The sequence below is a fragment of the Asparagus officinalis genome, chromosome 4 (genome assembly GCF_001876935.1).
Source record: "Asparagus officinalis chromosome 4, Aspof.V1, whole genome shotgun sequence".
Classification (NCBI taxonomy): Eukaryota; Viridiplantae; Streptophyta; class Magnoliopsida; order Asparagales; family Asparagaceae; genus Asparagus; species Asparagus officinalis.
This window is the reverse complement of record NC_033797.1, coordinates 49,991,955-50,018,116: the sequence shown is the minus strand read 5'-3', so window position 1 is coordinate 50,018,116 and position 26,162 is coordinate 49,991,955. Positions and strand designations below refer to the sequence as shown.

General features: G+C 34.9%; 2 protein-coding genes and 1 long non-coding RNA gene across 3 annotated transcripts in view; 1 reads left to right on the top strand and 2 right to left on the bottom strand.

The window, feature by feature from the left end:
- Positions 1–502, bottom strand: part of LOC109838676 (BUD13 homolog) — a gene marked incomplete at its 5' end in the record, with an annotated part of 12,679 nt that extends 12,177 nt beyond the window's left edge. The window contains 2 exons of the mRNA XM_020407099.1: positions 4–232; positions 319–502. Coding sequence (XP_020262688.1) covers positions 4–232; positions 319–502 — 413 coding nt within the window. The remainder of the gene's footprint in view (positions 1–3; positions 233–318) is intronic.
- On the bottom strand, positions 17,069–25,292 carry LOC109837429. Its single transcript, XR_002246272.1, has 3 exons — positions 25,282–25,292; positions 23,213–23,215; positions 17,069–17,221 (listed from the first exon to the last, which is right to left on the bottom strand). It is a non-coding gene; the product is annotated as an uncharacterized LOC109837429 (long non-coding RNA).
- The window catches only part of LOC109837428, a 36,184-nt gene continuing 33,616 nt past the window's right edge, over positions 23,595–26,162 (top strand). The window contains 2 exon segments of the mRNA XM_020405664.1: positions 23,595–23,944; positions 24,021–24,130. Of these exon segments, the coding sequence (XP_020261253.1) occupies positions 23,812–23,944; positions 24,021–24,130 (243 nt within the window). The 5' untranslated portion in view covers positions 23,595–23,811.

Sequence of the window (26,162 nt, the reverse complement as noted above, 5' to 3'; positions counted from 1 at the left end):
GGCGGTGAGAGATCACCATCCTTAGCGTCGTCTGCATTCGGTTCCCTATCCGATGGTGGCGTGTCCAATCTCGACCGTCGCTGGCGAGGCGGAGAGAGATCTGAATTCGAGATCGAAACCCAACCGCTTCCATCTTCCGAAATACCGCCATAGGGTTTCCGAGAACGAATCGCTTCGAGCCTCTTCAGACGCTTCACCTCAACATCTTCATCTACTAAAGGCGCTTCGTCGTCTGCAACAACAAAACAGGAATCAGAGAACACGAAATTAGGAAAAGTAACGGAGCTTAAATCTAGGGTTAGGGTTTGGGGAAATTACCGGCGGATTCTTCTTCCTCATCAATTACAGGCTTTTGCCACACGGGGTCTTCGTCGACGACGAGGACGCCGGCGGCGGCGGGATTAGGTCTGGGATTCTTATCTTTCTTCTTCTTCTTCTTCTTCTTGGTTTGGTCGTCGGATCCAGATTGGTACTTTTTGAGATACTCTTTGAGAGACGTGGGTTGGTGTAGTTTTTACACCAAATCACTATTCCATCTCCAACCCATTACACCAAATTTTACACCAAAAAGAATATTCCTTTTATTATTCTTATCTTTTAACATTTTATCTATTTAAAATATTTAACAAATTATGTAATTATATAATACATTACATATAATTAATTATAATAATATATTTTATGAATAAAATAAAAATATAAAAAATTAAATGTTAAATTAAATTAAAATATTATTTTCATAAATTCAACTAAAGATTACATTTAACATCACAAAAAAAAAACATCACACTTGCAAGCAAAAAATAAAAATAAAAGGCATTACATTTTTATGTCCTAATTTTTATCTAAATGGTGTAGTTTTTCTTATTTCTTTTTAAATTTTATTTTAATAATTATTTTATACTCTAATTTTATTATAATAATTAATATAAGTTAATATATATTATTAATATAAATATAAAAAACAAAAGCAAAATAAAGTTTAGGAAAAAAAAGCAAAAAGAAAAGAAAATATGAATAAAAGAATAAAGTTTAGAAGAAAAAAGCAAAAAAAAAAAAAAAATTTGCGCCATTGCTACAGTGTTGCGCCATTTCTGACGCAACACTGTAGCACCCCGCTAATTTAGCGGGGTGTTTGGCGCTCCATTGGAGCGCCAAAATGCTCCAAAATGGAGTTTTGGCGCTCCATTGGAGTTGCTCTAAGCACTCGGAGGATTAGGATTTAGTGCATATAATATTATATGTACAAAGAAAATCATATCATATCATATCATATCATACTCCCTTTAAAAGCACGAGTTCGAAAAATCTTTTTTAGACAAATATGCCCCTTTATAGTTTGAACTATCTTATCTATAATCAAATTCTAATTTAAAATCTTTTTTAGACAAATATGCCCCTTTATAGTTTGAACTATCTTATCTATAATCAAATTCTAATTTTTAATGGTCAATATTACCCTTCACTATTTTGAATATTTTATTTATATCTTAATCTATCCTAATCATAATCATATTTTATCCTAATTTTATGTGAACCATGTTTAGCTTAACAATTTAAAAAAACTAAAATATTAATAAAATATATGAAACATAAAAATGATATTAGTTTGTTAAGATAAAGAAATTACAAGTAGATAACATATTATACATGAAGTATTGTAAAAAAAACCATAAAAAGTTTTAAAATTGTAGAAAATACCCTGAAAAGTTCAAAATTATAAAACCCATCCAAATGTCTCAAAACTTAAAATAAAAAACATGAAATTAAAAAATTAACCACCAACACATGAAACATAGAATTTACAACTACCAAAATTAAAAGTAAATTTTTTTAAAAACTCTTTCAAAATTTTAAAAATTATAAATTACACCCTCAAAGTTTAAAACCACAAAAATGGGCTAAAATTTTAAAACTTGGCAAAGAAAAGTATAATTGTTTGGTATTTTTCATATATATATATATATATATATATATATATATATATATATTAAAATTTCTAATTTAGGGATTTACTATCCATTTTCAGCATCTAAGAATAGTCTAAGTTGATACTGGTAAACAAAAACAATAAGAATTGATTAAAAACATCCGGTTAATGGATAAAATTTTTAAAAATATTATAGATTAAAAATTATCGGCACTATATAAATTAAAGTAATTTCATATAATTTTAGTAATAAGTTGGGGTAGCCAAAATACATTCGTAACATTAATTGATAGATGTTTAAATCCATAGAAATGATAAAACACTATAATATTATACCTTAGCATTAATTGATTTTAATTTAGAAACTTTAATCTTTGACGTTAATAATATTTATAGGGTAAAAGAATACAAGGAATTACATATGGAGAAACTATTAGAATATTTAGAGATAACTTTAAAAGAATTGAGTTATTTCCATTGCAAATGGGAAAGTGATGGAAATAAATCTAAAATTCAGAAAACGTCAATGAATCACTTGAATTGGCATTAACATAAGACATATCTATTAATGAAGCACTGAATGAGTTACATTAAAAAATAATTTAATAACTTTATCCTAATCAAAGAAAAAATCTCCATGGAAGACATAAGAAAAATTAGTAAGTATTCATAAATTCCATACTGTGTTCTTCAAATTAAATATTAATATTATAATCTAAGAGAAATTGGTAATGAATAATGCAGGTATTTAGTTTAGATCTTTATGGAAAATGACAGGGATAGAGCAAAGGTAATATTATTGAAATAACAGAAATTCTTATTGGATGCACATCAGAAGAATTCATTTTAGAGGAAAATAAAGAGATAGCTTCTAATTTATTTAAGTAATAAATTAGGAACACAAAGAATTTTATATATATGAAATTAATATTTATTCTCATTGAAATAGAAAAAAATCAAAGTCTATATTTTGAGCAGTTTGTGTTGAACATCATAAGTACATTTGACTTCTTTGTAAAGTTAAATGAGATGATAAAAAATTAACGAGCCTAGGAAAGATAATAGCATAAAAAATACAAAATTAGCCTGATGTCACAATTGATGTAGATGATGAAGACAATACTCTAGAATTATCCGAGAAATGATAAATGATAAACCTGAAGAAGGATTGATCTTAACTCAATAAAAAATAAAATAAAAGAAATAAAAACAATATTTTATGAATATTTTATAGAATAGTTTAATTATTTTGAGTGAAATTAGGAATCTTTAGAAGGGAGTTTCATGAATTTTTTTCAGTACTTTTATATTTTTATGTGGATGTTTTTATCATATAAAAGTATACTAGAGTTAGCATTAATCTTTAATTTATATTTTTTTATGAAGTCTATCAATGATTAGGAATAAACTTCATATTCTCTTTTGCATCGTTTTAACATACTTTAAATCAATCATTTTGCCATATTGGTTTTAAATATTCACCTTCCTTGTATAACACTATTTTAATATTTTTCACTTTGCAATGCTATACTTTCTCAAATAAAGCTTAGTTTCATATCGGTCAAAAATAATATAAAAATTCAAATTATTTTTAAATTATATTTGTTTTTTGTCAATTCAAATATCAACATGAAAATTTAAATTGGGTGTATCCCATTTAAACAAACATAAAAAAATAATCAGGATGTAAGAGTTTAAAGAAAAAAATGAGCACAAACTGCCAAAAATACTTAATCATGGTATTAAATCACGTGCATTGCACGTGTGTAAAAACTAGTAAATTAAAAATAGCCAGATGGGGGACATGTAACGAGGTGAGTTGCGTATTAAAGTGAGTTGGTTGGCTAGAGAACTCCAACATGAGTGCCTAATATAATAAGATTATGAGTTTGTTTATGTGTTGCCACCTGAAGCGGACAGACTCAGTCATTGCAAATCCAAATAAGAACTTAATTAAAGATAATTTAAATGATATTTGTTCAATGTTGTTGTAGTTAATTTGTAGTTTACTTCATAATTTACATGATGATATGATATGATATGATGATGATTTTACAGTAGAGTGGATGATATCATCTGCTTTATTTGATATATTTGTGATTTTCTCTCATTATTTTTTACTTGTGATTTGTTATACCCTTTTTGGTATAAGTTGTGACGATATTGTAGGTCATGAGCAGACATGTTTAGTAGTGGTGTTATATTTAGCGAGATGCGATATATTCACTTATGATTCCACTACATATGTTGTAGTCTACATCCTATCAATGTTATTGTCTTTTATCATTGGTTATTGCTCTACCCTTTCATTTACGTACTATTATCTTTTCATGATCACTATCTCTTTGAGCTTGTCATTCATTTATTTGTATTGATATGTGAATTATTATTCACAAGTTTGTTCGTTTAGATTTCTATTCTTTTGGCGGTGCTTGCTAAATCTGCTCTAATAGATTTCTTTTGTTTCCCTTCCTACGTAGTTGACGCAAACCAGATTGTGAGCAAGAGATTGGTTGAGAACATGAATGGTCAGGTATGAGATTTGAAATGTTGGTTTATTGTTGGTTTTTATATTTATTCATTTTTTTGAAAATTTATCTTTTCCAAAAGTACCTACTTTGATAAATAAATGAAAATGAGTATCAATAATTATAGGCTTAACACATTATTGTAACATAATCATTGTCGGAGCGGTGTGTACCGGCCTCGTTGTGCTCCGATTAGGCTATAGTGGAGTTTGGGAAAAACTTTCCATAGTCAATATTACCCTTGACCCTTTTAGATATTACATAATAATTATATCATAATTAATATGTTTAATCAATTTATCCTAATTAATTTTTTATTTTTAATTATTAAACTAAATTAAATATAAAATCATGGCTTCGGTAAAAAATTTCCATGGCCAATATTACCCTTGTCCCTTTTTTATAACTACCATTGACACTTTTAAATATCACATTTTAATTCTATCATAATTAATATATTTAATCGATTCATCCTAATTAATATTTTTAAATATTGTTATCCTATCCTAATCAATTACCTTTTTTAAATATTTAATGTTTTCGTAACTAAATAACTTTGTTTACGTTACTGTTATGGTATTCCCATTCGCCAAAATACAACTCACCAAACAACGGGCGAATGTATTTTCGCAAGCAAGGCCCTAACCGGCTTGATGGCCGAAGCCCAGCGGAGGTCCCAACTTGGCCAACTCATCAAGTCAATACTCTTCATGATGACTCAAGAGTCGGGACCAGTCGACCTTCTTGTCGAAGTCGACTCGCCTGGAGCCCACTCGACCTTTTTATTCAATGCCCTACGAGGACGACTCGATGGGCGTTACTTCTCAGCGAAACTGGAGGATAATATCTACCTCGGGCTTCTCCCTCTAGCCACGTGTCAACACTGCGGTCAACACTGGACATGTCTCATCATGACCTTAGCCCCGATAGTCTTCATGACTCGTCATATCGCATGGGCTCTACCACACCGCCGATCACTCTCCATTTGATGTTGAGAGGATCTCTCCAATGCTGGAGTGATCTTTCCCCCAACCCCCTACCAACACTTGTAAAGTTAGTACTGACGCAACCACCAACTCATACCTCGCCATTACTCCTCCGTACTCGGTCAAAGTGTCCAATCTACCCTTCTCTCACAGAGTATAAATACATGTACTATTCGCCTTTTGGAATATGGGGCTATTCCAAAAAATAGAAGGAGAACTCTTAAGTTCTGATTCTTCTTCCACTCAAGTTTATCATCTAACTTGATCGTCGAATGTATAACAGGGGAATCAATCCCCGCCCTCTCACGAGTTCTTACATGTGCAGATTTCTCAGCTCCCGAATTCAAGAACTAAATAAAAAGTCGGAGAAGGATACAATCCCCTCATCAATCTCCTTTACCTCATCGAGATTATCCTATCCTAGATACATACTGACTATGTGATCACTAGTACATCAACAGTTTGGCACCTACCATGGGGCTTTCTCTCTTTTTCGAGAAGATATGTCAAGTCCTAAGAAATGGCCTGATCAGTCTCATCCTGTAGCTCGACCCCGAAGTTGTGTCACTCAAGCTAAGCAGAAAATGTTTTTGGCTGAGAGGAATCGACATAATCACATCCCTCTACAGCTTTAACAACCATTTTGGGAGTATTTATCAACTAGCCATCTATAGGATGGACGAGCTCCCATTAACCTCAAAAGCCTCTCGAAAGATGAGCATCATGTCGTCTTTTTAGAGAGGTGTTCTTTGGTTGTCTTTCTAGAAAGAACAACTCTGGCTTCTTGAATATATTTCTCAGAAAGAATTCCATCATCAAAGTTCCTAGTATCTTTTGGCTATACCACACAACCCACAAGAACTCAATTGGAGAGACCCCATTCAAGCTAGCATATGGCACCAAGGTAGTCACTCCTGTCGAAGTAGGCATATCGACCATTCGACTACAAACACTTCGACAAAGACATGAAATCAGAAGGACTTCGGATCAGCCTCAACCTCCTTGATGAGATCCGATAGAAAGCGCTCCAGACCCAAGTCATCAATCAGCAGCGAACCGCCCGCTACTACAATAATAAAATCCGACCAAGGAGATTCAATGTTGGCGACCTCGTCCTCCACAAAGCCGCTTTTGACAAAAACACTCGGCAAGGCAAGCTAGCTCCTAACTAGGAAGGTCCTAACACAGTCCTAGAAGAGTTGTGAGTCGGCACCTATCGACTAAGGGCCCCAGACGGGAGAGTCTTACGACATCCCTGGAACATCGAGCATTTGAGGTGATATTTTTAATAATTATAAATTTTATTTAGCCTTAGTAAAATTGTTATTGAAACTGACTTGACTCTTGTCTAGCACTCTCGTAGTGCTCAATCTCTGCAGGTATCCTAAGCTCTTGGTGCCTTTTCAGGAATAAACCCAAGGTACTAACCATATGGTCGACTCCCACAATCGCCTCTCGATCATTATGGGGATCCTAAAGACTCATATGTCTACATAAGACCTGGGCACCCAACCTCAGGGTTGCCATTTCATCATTTTGCCCTCAGGGTGGCCCTCTGTAGGGCACAAGACCTAGTCGACTTCAGCAAGTCCTAGGCACAGCCTCAAGGTTGTTGAAGATCTAGTCAACTTCAGTAAGTTCTAGGCATCTAACTTCGGTTGGATATTAATCCCTTGGTACGTTTTCAGGAATAAACCCAAGGTACTAATCATATGGTCAACTCCCACAGTCGCCTCTCGACCATTATGGGGATCATAAGACCCAGACGTCTATGTAAGATCTAGGCACCCAACCTCAGGGTTGTCAGTTCATCATTTTGTCATCAGGACGGCCCTCTGTAGAGCAAAAGACCTAGTCGACTTCAGCAAGTCCTAGGTACAGCCTCAGGATTGTTAAAAACCTAGTGAACTTCAGTAAGTTCTAAGTATCCAACCTCGGTTGGATATTAAGCCCTTGGTACCTTTTCAGGAATAAACCCAAGGCACTAACCATATAGTCAACTCCTACAGTCGTCTCTCGACCATTATAGGGATCCTGAAGACATAGGCGTCTACCTAAGACTTAAGCACCCAACCTCAGGGTTGCCATTTCATCATTTTCCCCTTAAGCTAACCCTCTGTAGGGCGGAAGACCTAGTTGACAGGGTTGTTAGAGACCTAGTCAACTTTAGTAAGTTCTAGGCATCCAACCTCGGTTGGATAATAAGCCCTTGATATCTTTTTAGAAATAAACCCAATGCACTAACTATATGTTCGACTTCTACATTCACCTCTCGACCATCATGGGGATACTGAAGACCTAGGCGTCTACGTAAGACCTGGGCACCCAACATCAAGGTTGCCATTTTACCTAATTTCCATCAAGGCAGCCCCCCCACCCCCGTAGGGCGAAAGACCTAGTCGACTTCAGTAAGTCCTAGGCATTCGACCTCTCGGTTGAATTAAAACTCCTTGGTACCTTTTTAGGAATAAACCCAAGGCACTCACCGTATGGTCGACTCCTATAGTCGTCCCTCGACCATCATGACTATATTGAAGACCTGGGCGTCTACGTAAGTCCTAGGCACTCAACCTCAAGGTTGTCATTCTATCAAACAGACCTTGGTGTTGTTCTAAAAACAAACCCAAGGCTATAGCCTAAGTGTTTGAATGGCCTCGACAACACGATTTTGGCGATACAATTTGCCTAATCTTTGTCGGCTGAAGACCTAAACACGGCCAGCATAAAGCAATAAATGAAGCCGGTCGTCTCGATTCCTCTACATTTAAGTCGACATGATACGACAGGCTCATCACAATCAATACTTGGTTCTCTCAATCAGAACAAAGCTCCAAATTAGCAAAGCAAATGAGTAAATAAAGGTAGACTCAAAAATGAGAATAAAGTCGATTACTATTCCAAAGTGATTCTTTATCATATTTCACTCGGACCCGGCTAAAGCCAACTCTAAGCGGAACAGGCCAACTATTATGGTATTCCCATTCGTCAAAATATAACTCGCCAAACAACGGGCGAGTGTATTTTCACAAGCAAGGCCCCAACTGGCTTGGTGGCCTAAGCCCAACGAAGGTCCCAACTTGACCGACTCGTCAAGTCAATACTCTTCATGATGACTTAAGAGTCGGGACCAATCGACCCTCTTGTCGAAGTCGACTCGCCTGGAGCCCACTCGACCTTTTTATTCAATGCCCTACGAGGACGACTAAATGGGCGTTACTTCTCTGCAAAACTGGAGGATAGTATGCCTTGGGCTTCTCCCTTTGACCACGTGTCAACACCGCAGTCAACACTAGACATGTCCCATCATGACCCTAGCCCCGATAGTCTTTATGAATCGTCATATCACATGGGCTCTACCATGTCGCCGATCACTCTCCATTCGATGCTGAGATGATCTCTCCAATGCTGAAGTGATCTTCCCCCAATCCCCTACCGACACCCATAAAGTGGATGCTGACGCAACCACCAGTCCATACCTCGCCATTACTCCTCCATACTCGACCAAAGTGTCCAATCTACCCTTCTCCCACTGAGTATAAGTACATGTACTATTCGCCTTTTGGAATGGGGGGCTATTCCAAAAAATAGAAGGAGAACTCTTAAGTTCTGCTTCTTCTTCCACTCAAGTTTATAGTCTAACTTGATCGTTGAAGGTACAATAGGGGAACCGATCCCCGCCCTCTCACGAGTTCTTACATGTACAGATTTCTCAGCTCCCTAATTCAAGAACCATACATAAAGTCGGAGAAAGAGACGGTCCCCTCATCAATCTCATTTACCTCATCGAGATTATCCTATCCTGGATACATACTGACTGTGTGATCACTAGTACATCAGCAGTTACATTAGAAGATATTATGTAATTTAAAATATTTTAATATTTACATGTTATCTTTTTAATTATATATACTATTATAAATATTTTCACAGTAATTAGTTGTACACAGGCTATGTTTAATGTTATACATGAATGGGGCTAGTTTGATTATCACTATTGTATTATATATTGATTTTTATCTTTGTATACAAAATTGTTCCCATATCCCTAGATTAGCGCGGAGCGAATTTCAGTTTCAACCGATAAAACTAACTGAACCATCATATTAATAGTTCGGTTCTATTTCATACACAATTTGGTTCGAGGCAGTTTAGGAACTGTTAAACCCATGTTAACCAAACCGACCGAACACGCATTTAAAAATACCCAGCTACGCATCGACATTATCGCCCTCACTCTTCATAGGACACCACCGTGCCCTATGTCACTGATCAAATTTCCAACTCAACTTGGGGGCTGTTTGGTTTGGGTTTTTTATAGAATGGGGGAAGGAATGGGAATAAATACTGCCAGAATTCCCAAAAGTGATTCCATAATACCCCTACTCTTAGGGGCTGTTTGTTTCACAAATAAACAAGAATATGATTAGGAATCCTATTTTTTAATGGATTCCTACCTATTCTAAGACAACTTTGTAGTTTTATGGAATCCCATTTTTTTTGCATTCTATGTTTGTTTCACCCCATGGAAAAATAGAATCATGCTTTTATAGAAACCCTCCCATTCCTAATATCTAGTTTGGTTCAGAATAAATTTTTTTGGGATCAACACTGTAGCAACGGCTAGTTAAGTATTCAAAATAAAAACACTGTAGCACATTATATTAAGAGATTATACACGTAGCGAATTATCAAAACCAACACATTATATTACCCAGCGGGAAAAAATAAATTATCAAAAACCCTGTTGTTAACGATTCACATCAAACACGAAGAAATGAATCTTAAAATTGGGGGAAAATTTATATCTTCGGGTGCAGCGGGGAAAATTACTGAAATCCAAGCAACCAAACCCACTGAAATCCAAGCAACAAAACCGACGGACACCCCGAGGCCAACAAACCGACCGAAAACCAGATGTTCGAGAAGGGATCACCAACAAACCGACCGAAACCCACCAATAGAGGAGCGTCGATGATGAGAAGTTCGAGAACGGATCACCAACAAACCGACCGAAAATCAGAAGTTCGAGAAGGGATCACCAACAAACCGTCTGAAACCCACCAACAGAGGACCGTCGACGATAAGAAGAGGGAGAAGCCGATTCCGCCAGCCACGAGTTCGAAAAAGAAATCGAAGACCTACAGGAGAAGAGGCGCGAAGAGGAGTGAGTGAGGCGGGAGAAGAACAGCGCTCCAACCACGGATCTAGGGTGTTCGAAAGCGACAGAATCGGAAAAACCCCAAAGAGGTGAAAGGGATGGGGATGTCAGAAATATCGCCCAAATCCGATCAAAAGGAGAGGATTTGGGAATCCCTAAAAAACACTATTTGGGGTACTTTACAGATTTGGAAATCTATAAAAAAAATTAGAACCAAACTCCGGATTAGGATTCATTTGGAATCCTTTAATTACGATTTTGCCACTGATAGATCCAAATACCAATCCTTTTCTAAAAAATGGGTGAAACAAACAGCCCCTTAAGTTCAAAAAAATCCCTATGATTTGTAGAAATGACAAATTAATGTTGGGGTCCACTTAACTTACCAAGAAAATCCATGTTATTTGTAGAAATGACAGAAGTATGAAATGACAGAAGTTACCAAAAAAATCCCTGTGATTTGCATTTTATTCCTTACATTAAACCTTTTCCGAATGAATCACCTGCCTCTTTTTCGTGCCTCACCCACACCTAGATAAAAGCCCTAAATAAATATCTGCTGCAACATCCCAGCATGTTTGGTAACCAGTATTTCATTTTAAATATTATATTTGACCTAATTCTATTGGTTGGATTTTAAAAAAAATTGAATGTTGGATATCGACCTAAATCCATTAACATTGTAAACCCATAATAAACGCGGAATTCTAAATCTCAACTCATTCCTTGTCATTTACAATTCTGTTTCCTCGACTCGCGATCTGTTTCTTTTCTCGACCCCCCCACCCCGCACGCTCTCTCTCTCTCTCTCATTCGCTATCCCACCAGTTCCATCAAACCCTAGCTCGTAGATCCAACCGGCGACGATGATCCAACCGGCGATGACGATCCAAACGGTGACGGCTCGCAAGCACTAATCTCACCTCCGACAACGACAGCAATACAACGGTGAGATCATTCGATCCTCTATCTCCAGTTCCAACGACGCCCTTGATCCTAGATTCAAACTTTATTCTCGACGATATCATCAACAAGCTACTGGAAGTTCGATTGGCGAGGCCAGGGAAGCATGTTTAGCTATTGAGGCGGAGAACATGCAGCTGTGCGTCGCTTTGAGAGAGATATTTCCTCAGTAGCCTAATCTCTTAGAGATCAAAGATCCCATCAAGATCTACGGTTAGTTTCTTAATAGCTCTTATTTTGTTCGTCACATTGATTAGACGGAGAAATTGTGATCAAAAGCACTATTTTCGTTTATTTGCAATGAATAGTTAGTTGTTCGATCGATTGACTATAGTAGGATAATATAGAACCACACCTTATAGCAATGAATACCAGATGCTTGGCTTCATTTCCCTAACACACGAATTATGAAGCAACTATACATCAACGTTTGAAGGAAACAGTTACATAGTAGCATGATATTAATTAATTAAATGTAAGAATACCATAAGCCACAAGTTTTCATAGGATTTTGATTAATTACCGTACTCTATACAAAACTTGTCTATGTTCTTTTTTCTTTTTGCTCGACTAATAGAGTGATATGATGTATGTAAGGCTGTACTTCAAGGAGGTAACACATACAAAGTATGAGATGAAGATATATTTCAAAGAGTAGCCACTATCTTTTTATCGCATTTGAACGACTGACATAAGCTGTATCTAATTTGTATGTGTCGATGAAGGTGGGAACATGATCCTTGCATGGGATATGGTGAAGGAAGCCACAACACTGACATTCAGAATGAATTTTTTGGGGTTTTGCGAGCAGACACCCTTGGTATCACCCAATTGCGAATACATACAGTGTATTTATTTTTATGCGAATATACCCCTGAGTAAATTTTGTCTGGCTCCTAAATTCATTAAAAATGTTTGATGAGATAGATAGACCCCAATAATTCTATTACTGATGATGGACCATCGACCGCTTTTTTTTAATTGAATTTTAAAAACGAGGCAAAAAGTTCATTTAGGAATGTATTCACACTTGGGCTAATATTATAGGGGTATATTCATCACAAATAGAACTGTAATAATTGAGTGATATGATATGGGTCTTTTCTCAATTAACCATATTTCTCATATACTCTGTGCCATAAGCACAAAATAGGAACTATAAAGGAAAGGAAAACATGTATTTTCATACTGATGATACCCAATTAACCCTATTTCTCATGTACTCTGTGCTATAAGGACAAATAGGAACCATAACATAAAAGGAAAACATGTATTTTCATACTCATGATCATACATCCTTAATGAACATTAGTTAAGTTCAGTATAGATTGCATTGTATTCACTAGTACAAAATGAGACATCTTAGACGGAAAATTCCGTCTAGGAAACTCACATTTACGTCTAAAAAGACTATCCCAGACAAAATTTCGTCTAGAATGTGAGTCGAGTATGTTTCCGTCTAGGATGCGGTATCCTAGACAGAACATCCTAGACGAAAATAAAATCCGTCTAGGAAGCTTCCTAGACGGAATTTCTGTCTAGGATTATCCGTCTAGGATGTATCCTAGACGAAAATTCCGTCTAGGATACTTCCTAGGCATATTTCCATCTAGAAAGTATGCTAGATGAAAATTCAGTCTAGGATATGGGTATCCTAGACGAAATTTCCATCTAGGATACATGATACAGTGTTTTTTAAAAAAAACCTACTTTGTGTATTAAGTTACAAAGTGAGTATTCCGTCATTATACAAATTTAGAACCTACTTTAAGCAAAAAAAAATTGATCAATTCTGCAAGTAAGATAATCAAGTTTTAAACTAATTTAATAATCCATGTTAACAAAATGTATCCATCATTATACAACAAAGCAAAAACATTAATTTACAAAATGAGCAACAACAAAAAATAAGGTTCCATAACAAGCATCAAGGCAAAGATCCATTGCCTTGGAAGATTCCATATCTAGTCTAAAATTCCATTGTTGGTCAGAGATAACCGATCTAAGGCTATGTTTGGTTTGAGAGAAAGGAAAGTAAAATAGAAAAGAAAGTGAGTTTCTATTGTTTAGTTGGAAAGAAAACAAAAAAGAAAATGAAAATAATTTTCGGTGAAGAAAAACCCATACTCATTTTTTCTCTCCCCCTTTCTCTCCGTTGCCCAGGTGAAAACAAGGGAGAGAGGCGGAATCTGACGCCTCCGACTTCCCCGATCTCTCACCTCCCTCTCTCTCCAAAACTCCGATCAATCTCCCCTCTCCCCCCCCCTCATTCTCTTTCTCTCTCTCCCCAAATCTAGGGCTACAAAGCTAGGGTTTCTCCAATCGAGCTCTCATCAGCTTGAGATCGCGAACATTCTCTCGCTCTTCTATGGATCGTTCATCGCTGATCGCGTAACACGGGGGAAGATCTGAGGGTGAGCTTCGGATCTCGTCAGCTTGAGATCAGAGGGTGAGCTTCGATCCGAGCGTGAGCTTCGGATCTCGTCAGCTTGAGATCTGAGGGTGAGCTTCGATTCTTGGGTGAGCTTCGATTTGATGTATGTCCTCTTATAACCGTGCGCAATTTTCTTAAGTTTTTATTTTTAGCACAATTTGATGTTTATGCTGTCCTGTTTTATCATGAACATCCTTGTTTGTCTTTGAGCTTGCCAATATGCTGGCAATGATTTATATATTATATATATGCTAGTCACAGGAGGGATAAATCCAGCAAACTGGACAAAATTGTGAACTGGCACAGTTCCATAATTGATATTTATAAAGATTTTTAATCATATAGACAGGTTTTAGAAAGTGCTCCTCAATTTTTGTAATAAATATTATATCATAATAATAATATTTTGCTATATTAGTTTGACTATTTTGTGTTTTATTTGTGCCCTTAATAGGCACATCCTGGAGCAAAACAATTTCGTTACAAACCTGTACCGTGTTTTGAAAACTTGCAAATCATTTATGGGACATTCATAGATAAAATAGTACCGTGTATTGGTTGCTGGTGTGGTTTATTGAACTTAAAATTTGAGGCTTTAAGTCTGGGTATCTCTGTACTATGTGCTGTATGGTAATTTTGTTTAGCTTGAGAGGGGATACGACGATATCTAATATTGTCGACAAGAAACAAAAGTTACTTGTGATTTGTGAGTTTTTGCCTTCTACCTGTGATGCTTTTGGTAATATAGTTATTGTTCCTAGGATGATCAAAATACTGTTCCGAAAATTTTGTTGACCTGCAGTGCCATTGTGAAAGATTGGCTGGCTCTCAAGTATGCCATGAACAGAGCTCGAAGGAAGCAATGAGTTTTATCTCTCATTTTTGTAGGAATCCAGTATGCTAAATTAACTATTCAATTAGCACTTGACCCATGATTCCTTGACCCTCTGGTTTTAGTAGTGTTCTTTTCATGTTGTTGTCGAAAATCTTAAGAGTGCACCATAACCAAATGCTTGATTTTTAATCTTGCATCGTTTAGGACGTGAATGATTGGCCTCTAATCGATCCCTTGCCTTCGTATGTTTGTTTAAGCTTTCTGAGCATGTTTGTTCCTTGTGGGCTTGTTGGTGAAGGAATGCTGACTGCTGCTATTTGTGGGGATGTTTTCACTTCTCCTCCAGTTGATTCTATCTTAGCTTTATGGTTGTTTTGTTTTTGGATCAACTAGTTCAAATGCACTATCTTAGCTGATATTGCCTTAGTGTTGTTTTACACGAATTCAGAAATGTTTTAAGTGTGTATGCCTGTATGTGTGTGCGTGTGTGCTTGTGTATGTGCGTATGTATGTGCATGTATGTATAGGTGAGATGAGTTCATGGTTATTATCTTAAAAAGAAATGTGTTACGTTCTTGATATAAAAGGTGTTCAATTATGGGTGAGATGAGTTCATGCTACCTTGTCCGAGCCTTTGTTGTTTGAGTTATAGCTTGTTTACAATGTCCTGTGCACTTCTCGTGGTGTACGTGGCACATCATTGTTAATTTCATACATTGATTTATTTTATGTCATATAATGGCATTTCTTATTAATTTCTGTTAGTCCAAGCGTCCTCTGTATTATGTTTCAGAAAGATATACGTGCACATATTTGCATCTTTATTATACGTTTGTTGTAGGCTATACCTCCAATGCTTGCTATACGCTGCCAGTCTATTTTCCACAAAACTAATGCATATTGGCTGATTGCATTATATCTGATTGGCGGTCGATAAGCGGGTAAGTGCAGATAAAGTTTAATTGGCAAGTGTAAGTCTACCTTTGATTTCAGATTTACTATGTTTTCCCCCTTATATACCATGTTTTTGTTTAATGAACCTAACATAAATATGTTTCCTTTCAGTGCAAAATGGTATATTCTGGTTTTTCCTCATCAAGTGAGAGCCACAACTATATAATACTCTCCATGCAAACAATTCAACGTGAATGCTTAGTTAATTAGAAATTGGCTTCATTATGTTGCTCTTTTGGTATGGTAAATTTTATTTGGTGTTTCTTTCTTTAGTAGATTGTCTGAGCCTTGGGTTGGGTGCTTGTCGGATGCGTCCATAGGTGCGGGAGATCTGTGGGTGGTTGTGTGTTTGCATTGGGGGGTGCATGTGGTCGTGTGATTGTGCAGGTGTGCATTTGTATTTGTGTGCGTGCAAGTGTATGCATGAATGCGTGTGCTTGTGGCTGTTATGTGTTGGTGTTCAGGTGCATGGGTATGTGTAAATTATCTGTGCATGGATGTGTTGGTGGGTGGGCATACATATGCAATTAACCCTTTCCAATATTGAACAATTCAGAGAGTAGAATTCTGATTTGGATACAAGTGTGCAAATTATCTTGATCCATGCAGGGCAGAGGGGAGCACAAAAAAATTTTCAATAAATATTTGCTGGGAAGTTGTCTTCATGATCAAGGAGTTTAATCTCATAATACTAATTTTCTTACTCTGAGCCTGCTTCAAATATTCTAATTCACACAGCTCTCCATGTGATGCAACTTTCAGAGGCAGTATCATTGGTATAGCTAGGTGATAATACCAGGATGCGATGTTTTCTGGGATGGTTAACTGTGCAATTGTATTTGTTTTTTTGGAGGTAAGCTCACCAAAGTTCTTATATTCACCATTTATTATTTTGGTAATCCTTAAACTTGTTTGTTACAACTATGGACTTCAAATCCTAAAACTTGTTTGTAGGAGGCAACTGCACTACTGGCTTGATATGATGTTGAAAAATATTAATCCTGTTGTTCGTCGTGGAAAAATATGACACCTGATTTCGCTCGAGTACAAACGATTGATTGTATTCCAGCTATTTTATGTTTCTGTAACAAATGTGAACTAGTCTGGTAGTCTGATAGATGTTAATGTTGCGTCTCTACCTGTACCACGATATCTTAGTTTATTTGGTGAGAACGTAGTGATAGAATATCTTAACATTTTTCTTTTTATGCAATCTTTCAGCATAAATATCTTACTCATCAATACATAAATAAAAGTATATGTTAGAGCATTACTGAGTACACTTTTTAGTGTTTAATTTTAACTTTTTATTTGTCTTACTGAGTACATTTCTTTCCATTGCAGCTACACAACAGAAGTTGGAGATGGATGGTGAAGGTGGGAAGAAGAAGCCAGAGACGTGACGAAGGAAAGGCTTGCAACGTTGATAAGACCTCTATTCTGTAGTCGTTATTGTTCAAATCTACTTAATTATGATTGTTGGATTTGTTAATAAAACATGTGTCAAACACTTGTTATTTGTTTAATAGAATTGCGTTTAAATTTATTTACTAATGTTATTATTTGTTTCATTTTTAATGATTGTGAAAATAAGCACCGATATTATTTTAGCTGTTAATATGCAACATGTTTGGAGTATAATTTGATGTTTGGTTTCTTTGTTGATGTGAATGGGAGCAAATTTGTTGTAGATATTCAGGTTCAGTGTAGTTGACAGAAAAGATATTACTTTTGGTGATGCAAATTAGTGTCAATGAAAATATACTTTTTACCAACTAAAAAAATACTTTTGCTGACGCTATCTAGCTTCGCCAAAAATAATATCTTTTAGCGATGCTATTTTGCATCGCCAAAGGTATAGCTTTTAGAGACGCTTTATTCTGCGTCGCTAAAAGCTAAACTTTGGCCGACGCTAACTTGCGTCGCCAAAAGTATAGTTTTTAGCGACGAATAATTTTGCGTCGCTAAATGCTATACTTTTGCCGACGCATAGCTTTTACCGACGCTGCGTACGTCGCCAAAAGCACACTTTTGCCGACGCAAAATATTATGCGTCGCTAAAAGATATACTTTTCCCGACGCATGACGCGTCACCAAAAGTGTACTTTTGGCGATGCAGTGTATTTACGTCGCTAAATACTTTCCTTGACGCACTTTTGGCGACACGTTAGCGACGCTGAATTTTACGTCAGGAAAAAATTTTCCCGACGTTTTTTAAACTTTTTATTGACGTTTTTGTTTCGTCAGCAATGTTGTATTTTGTTGTAGTGATATTAGGAATATCGTGACATTTATTTCTGTAAATATTATGTGTGAGAAATGTTGTTCTTTAATTAGTGGAATTGTGTTTGTTTTTTATTATCATGAAATGAGTTAATATTGTGCAAACATGTTCGGTAACATGTAATTTTTTTAAATATATGGTAGAACACAATTTAATTTAATTATTTTTTAAATTGTTTAAAATCTAAATCTAATTCTAAAAAGTATGAATTAAAATTATATTGTGATAATTTTCTTCCTTATTTTCTTAGAAAGGTAACCAAACAAGAGAAAATGATTTTCATATGAATTTTCTTTGAACTTTCATTACAATATTCTTTCTAACCAAACAATAGAAAGAATATCATTTTCTTTTTTTTCTTTTCCTTTCTGTTTTACTTTCTCTTTCCTTTTCTTTTCTCTCCCTTTCTCTCAAACCAAACATAGCATTAGGGATTTGAGAGCGGAACCTTTTAACAATTTTAGGGACAAGCATCGGAAAATTTCGTTTAGGATGCATTCGGTGTAGGATGTCACATGTTTAGGAAGCATCTTAGCCGTAAATTTTCGTCTAGAATATCTAGTGTATTTTTAAAAAAAAATTAAAAATAAAAAATCTACTTTGCTATCTTAGACGAAAATTTCCGTTTAGGATGTTTTATTCTAGACAGAAATTTTTCGTCTAGCTTAATATCAAACTAGACGGAAAAAAATTCGTCTAGAATATTCTGTCTAGGATACGTGATTTTCTACTAGTGATTATTTGTATTGTATTCATATATTCTCACTTTTCAAGACAATCACAATTGTTTTTTAAACAATAAAACATATATTTTTCATTGATTTTCAATAGTGAAAATAATTTAAACCCCTACATATTTATGCACAGTGCTAGCCTGCTAGATTTATGAGGTAGAACAAGTATGTTAATTAAAATTTATTTATTCTTAATTTTTTTATCTTCTATAATCCATCTTCATGAGAACTTAAAGCTTTATTGGCTGGAACAACGACTTTTATATAATTTAAGGGGTTTTAAGTTAATTTCCCCTAAACCATCTGTACATTTATTTCAACATTCCATAGACTTTAAATTTAGTTTTCTGAAAGCTAGGGGCTACAATTAGTTTTCTAGAAGTTATAATCTTGCAAGAAGTGTGTGTGTGTGTGTGTGTATAGAGTAATGTTTTCCTACGGTGACACCTTAGATTCTCACCTAAGGACGCGGCCTAAAATCACATCATTCCCTATTTTTTCGATTCGCTCTGTTGAACTTGATCTACACGTTCTTAAACTCAAACACATCAATTTTTGGGTGAACCCGTCGTGTTTTGACCATTCGTTGAGCCGTGCGAAAAGTTCTATTCATTCGAAACCGTTAAAATTACGGTGAATGGATGAAGGGTCAAAACACGACGAGTTCACCCCAAATTTGGTGTGTTTGGGTTTAAGAACATGTAGATCAAGTTCAACGAAGCGAATCACAAAAAAAGAGGAATGATGTGATTTTAGACCGCGTCCTTAGGTAGGAATCTAAGGTATCACCTTAGGAAAACATTTCATATATATATATATATATATATATATATATATTATATATATATATATAGGTAGTATATTATAATATATATTGTATATATATATATATATATGGGGAAAGTGACATCTAAGGTGACACCCTAGACCGCCACTAAGGACGCGGCCTGAAGATCATTTACTTCCCTAAATTTTTTTTTTTGCGATGCGCTCTGTTGAATCTTGATCTACGACGTTCTTAAACCCAAACGCACATTTTCGGGCTGAACCCGTGATCGTGTTTTGACCCTTTATCCACTCGCTGCAACTTTTAACGGTTTTTGAATGAAATAGAACTTTTTGCACGGCTCAACGAATGGTCCAAAACACGACGGGTTTCCCCTAAAATAGTGTGTTTTGGGTTTGAAGAACGTGTAGATCGAAGTTCAACAAGCGGATCGCAAAAAATTAAGAGATGATGTGATTCTAGGCTGCGTCTTAGGTTGCGGAGCGCTAAGGGTGTCACCTTAGATTCAGCTTTTCGCCTTAATATATATATATATATATAATATATATAGTATAGTATTATATATTATATATATCATATATATATATATATATATAGTATATATATATATATGTATAGTATATAATATATTTATATATAGTATAATATATATATATATATATATTATAGTATATATATATAGGTATACTATATAATATATATATGTATATATATATATATATATGGGGAAAGTGATCTAAGGTGACACCCTAGCTCGCCACGTAAGGACGCCGGCCTAAGATCATATTACTTCCTAAATTTTTTTTTTTGCGATCCGCTCTGTTGAATTGATCTACACGTTCTTAAACCCAAACGCACCATTTTTCGGGTGACCGCGTGATCGTTTTTGACCCTTTTCACTCGCTGCAACTTTTAACGGTTTTGAATGAATAGAACTTTTTGACACGGCTCAACGAATGGTCCAAAACACGACGGGTTCACCCTAAAATAGTGTGTTTTGGGTTTTGAAGAACGTGTAGATCAAGTTCAACAGAGCGGTCGCAAAAAATTAAGAAGATGATGTGATTATTAGGCTGCGGTCTTAGGTTGGGAGCCTAAGGGTGTTCACCTTAGATTCAGCTTTTCCGGCTATATATATTATATATATATATATAGTATATATTAGTATATTATATATATATATATAGTAATATCATATATATATATATTATATAGTATATATACTATATATATAGTATATAAGTATAATATATACATATATATAGTATATGGAAAAAGTGTTCCTAATGTGACACTTAGATAATCATCTAAAGGACAAGTGCGGCTTAACAATGCACGATGATTGAGCTATATTGTGGGTGATCCGCTCCGTTGAACTTGATCTACATGTGTCTAAAACGCCCAACATACCAAAGTTTGGGGTGAACTCATCGTCGTTTGACCCTCCGTCTAGCAATGTGAAATAGTTCTATTCATTCGAAAATCGTTAAAATGATACGAGCGGGATAGGTCAAGCAACATTGGGTTCACGCCAAACTTGGTGTGTTGGGATTTTTAGAATATGTAAATCAAGTTTTTAACGAGCGGATCATCCATAATGTATGCTGCAATTTGTGTTTAGGCCACGTCTTGAGATGATTATCTAAAGTGTCACCTTAGAGGAACACTTTTCTTATATATTATATATATATATATATATATATATATATATATATATAATATATATATATATATATATTATATATATATATAATATATTATATATATAATATATATATATATATATATATATATATATATATATATTATATATATATATATATATATATATATATATTATATATATATATAGATATATAAATATATATTATATATAACAATGGCGTTCACCCAAATGTGGTGTGTTTGGATTTTAGAATATGTAAATCAGTTTAACGAGCGCGCATCATCCATATGTAGCTCAAATTTATGTGAGTTTTAGGCCACGTCCTTCAGATGATTATCTAAAGTGTCCTTTAGGAACATTTTTTCTATTATATATTATATTATATATATATATATATATTATATATATAGTATATAATATATATATATATATTATATATATATATATATATATATGAGAAAAATGGGTATGCTTGGTACCAAGCACAAAAAGTTATGTTCGGTAGTAAGGTGGCATAATCTCCTCCACTCATTCAAATGGTTGCATATCCCTATGCACTCCTCAACCCATGTGAATATGGTCCCCCATTTGAATGAGTGGAGAGGATTGTGTCACCTCACTACCAAGCACAAAATTTGTGCTTGGTACCAACCATACCCATATTCCTCTACACACACACACATATATATATATATATCCCTTAATTCTGAAATTTCCATTTCTTCTTCTATTTCAATGTTTCTTCTCTTTCATAAGGATATATATAGGTCATTGTAGAGTTCAGAAGGTAGCATGTGCTTCATGGATTCAATTCGAATGAACAAACTCTCGTGTTATACATCAAGTGTGAAAAGCTACAAACATTCACTAATTCATAACATACTTTAATACTTAAAACAACTAATTTCATGTATGTTCTCACATAGAGCTATAAAGAACAAATATATAAAATCTTTCACTATTAAAAAGGATTTTTTTTCTATAAATCACCTTTAAAAATAGGGTAATTACATGGAAACTACCTTTTAATTTCAATTTATACATAAACCATCTTTAAATTAGGTTTTTGTTACGAACAACCACCTCCTAGTCAAAAATTTATTAAAAAGTCAAAAGTAAGTTTAATCACTAAAAAATTCACCCTATTTTCAATGTGGTTTCTAGAAAAAGGCCCTATTAATAATAATGTTAAATTCTTCTCATTATACTTTTAACTTTATGCACTATTACATGCATATAAGCACTAAAAACTTCACCCTACAAGTCACTTACCACATTCTAATAGAAAACAAATAAGCCTACGTGCAACACACGTTCATTTTACTAGTTAAAATAAATTCATAAATCGTTCAATTCAAATAATACTTAGTTGAAAGTGTATTTTAAATGACTAAGAAGAATTTTTTCTGTTAACAAACACTAGATACAAAAGAGGAACCGATAAAGAGAATAAAGATACGTGCTAGAAGGCAAAGTTGGCAAAAAGAAATAAACTAAAAGTGTATGAAATGAATGTCCAAAGATTCAAATAAAGATACGTGCTAATACCTTGATTGACTCCTTAATTCCTCATGGCATTTTACACATAGTCTTGACCTTGGATTAATTGCTTGTTGGATTTAAGGTTTTTTTCTAGAGAGAGTATGTTATCTAAACGACACTAATACGATATTAAGATATCGATGTCAAACATCGGGCTATTTCTTATAAAAAAGACTTCATTTATCTTTGAACATATTTTGAGTAATTATTATAAAACCCCCTTCAGGTTTAACAATTTATTATGAAATTATTGATGTTATTTTTTCATTATGAGACTCATCGCTGTTAAAAAAAATGTTAAAATCCACGTATATTCCAAAACTACCATCTTCTTCTTCCTCTTAACATATTTTCGCTTTCTCCCAAAGACAAGACATAGATTAATTAGTAAGTAAAAGTTACACTAAATACATGCTAAAATCAAAGGATTGAATATGTTATATTGATACTCTATTAATTTTCCCTTTGTTAATGGCATGATGTGAAGATGTGAAGATAAGGGAGATAGATTTCCCTATAGTTTGAGTAAAAGAAGAGAAACTTTATTGAGATATATATTTAGAGAAAATGGTAAAAATTATATGAGTTTTAATAATTTGTTAACAACGGAGATGTGTTACAACTTACAAAAACATAATGTTGGAGGGTGTTATATAAACTGTCAAATCTCAAGAGGGTTGCATAATAATTACCCTAGGACCTTTCTAAGAATAAGGATGCAATTAGCAAATATTTAACGCATACACAGGCAAATCCGAACTTCTAAAGGATGTATCTGCAAATCCGAAGCATTTTAGTCTCGGCACTTCCCTTTGACAAAATTACTAGCCGGAAAACGTAAAGAAGGGTTTCGCTTCCAGATCTCTCCCCTGCTCGAAAAACCGAAAGCCCAACAGAGATCATCTATACATGCGGGATCTCGCTGCCCTCGGTTAAATCCACCGAGGGTTACATCGAATCATCGAACTCAGAAGCCAAAATCGAATCAAGATCCATACAGGCGATAGACGATGGAGTGGGCGACGATTCAGCATTTGGATCTCCGGCACGTCGGACGCAGCCACAAGCCCCTTCAACCTCACGCCGCCGCTTTCCACCACAATCAGGCGATCGTCGCCGTCGCCATCGGAAACTACATCATCGGTTAGCTCGATCTATCACTTCTCCCTCATTTTCCTTCAAGATCACGAGTTAGAGCTAATTCTGGTCCAATTTGCAGAATTTGATGCGCTCACCGGGAGTAAAATCTCTGCGATTGATATTGGGGCTCGAGTTGTGCGCATGGCTTATAGTCCTACCAGTGGGCATGCTGTGGTTTCTATTCTAGAGGTTGGTATATGAGAGAGACTTTCTGATTTTGAGTAGGGAAGATTGATATTTTGAAGAAAATGTTTCATGAATTAAAAAGTTAAAACTTGTCTACTGGAAATTCCAGTAGTTGACACTTTCCACATCAAAATTTCTTTAGTTGTTCTCTTGTCGAGTTTCTAATATTAGTAAGAAAATGGTGTTCGAACTGTGCATGGACTTTGAGACTGAACAGGCACGATGCAATCACAAGGCTGTAGAAAATCTGGTTCTGGATTATATCAAAAGTTACAAGGAGTCTATTATTGTGACCTGTAACTATCCCGATGATTACCAAATACAAGATTGATGCTGGATCTAGTCTATTAAAAGTGAGCTATCAAAACATTCTTTAAAAAAAAGTGAGCTGTCAAAATAAATTTTGTATTTACTTAAATATAAAACATATGGTTGGGACTTATGATACATCGGACGAAGGTGACAACACTGAGGTGAAATGGATATCATCTTTGAAGTTCCCTGAAGTAACCTCAAACAGTTTGGTTCCTTGGTTAGTTGTGATATAGACACTATTCAGCAACTGAGAGGCTTTATATGTTGATCTTCCACTTTTTACAGGATGAAAAACCTAGAATAGTGCTTTGAGAGACGAATCAGACAATGCTATGCCTAGTGCATTTTTCTATACACAGGAATCACAACCTGGATCCTTGTAGCAAAGATTAGGCATGATTTTGCATCCTTTCTTATGTAGGGATAACTAGGTTGTATATATGTGTGTGCGCGCGCGCGTCTATGTATATCAGTATATGTATATATTGCTTTTCTTTTCGTGAGAATCGGAACATGAACCAAAGTTCGTTCATACTTAACATTCTTTTTATTAGTCATCTTCATAATCACACAATGATGTTACCAAAGCAAGACATGACATCTTGACAAATAATTCAAACGTAATTACTTAACTACTTCAAGTTTTAAGAAAGGATATAATCTCGAGTCTTGAGAACTTATATTGAAACAACGTAAGTTATATTGAAACAATGCATGTTATATTGAAATAATACGTATTATGTTGTAATAGTGTAGAGTTATGATTTGTCGAGTTATTTCATTAGGTTATGTAACATTTAAGGCATGTTAGGTTATATAATGCAACATAACAAGTTAACGGTTCTTTTTAAATTAAAACAATGATAGACCATAACTTACAATTCGGTTACAAACTTTTGTCCAATTAGAAGTATACTTTTTGCCCTGATCAACCACATGCATGCTTTAAACTTGTGTATATCGCATAATGTATCAAACAATATATGAGTTATTTCTTTGTATTATCAATGACATTAGATCCATGTTTTATAATCTTAGATATTCTTTTACAGTATAGTTTGCTAGCATAGCATAATGTCCATCATAACTAATTCATAATATGTAAAATAAGTAAACTCAAAAGTGCTCCACTCAAGATCCAACATTGAACTGAGAAAACCTTAACTGTTAACTGCTGTCTAGACTCAGGTATTCCATATGTTGGTATCCGTATATTTTTCACATTTTCCCACTCACAGTGCTAGGGGTGCACTCGGTCCGGATACGGCTCGGATATGATGCTTACCATATCGATATCCGCTTACCCATCTCTGATACGGATACGGATACAGGTATACCTCGTTAAGGAAAATTCATAACCATATCCACTAACATCGGATACGGTTACGGATATACATGCGGATATATGAGCAGATATGCATGTGGATACAAAACGGATATGAGAAAAGTAGATAGTATGGAGAAAAACATAGTTCATGTGATACAAAAGAGTTCGTTAATATGTTCATTATATATTTATAATTAAAAAGTTAAGATTAGACATCCTGATCATCAAAATTAATCACAAATCCATAATCTAAGAATCGAAAGTATCGTAAGAGTATGACTAATATGTATTCGGATATTTTGGATACGGATACAGATATTTCACTACAAAACCATATCCGTAACCATATCCTATCGGTTATAGATTTGAGTAACCATATTCGTATCCTAACGG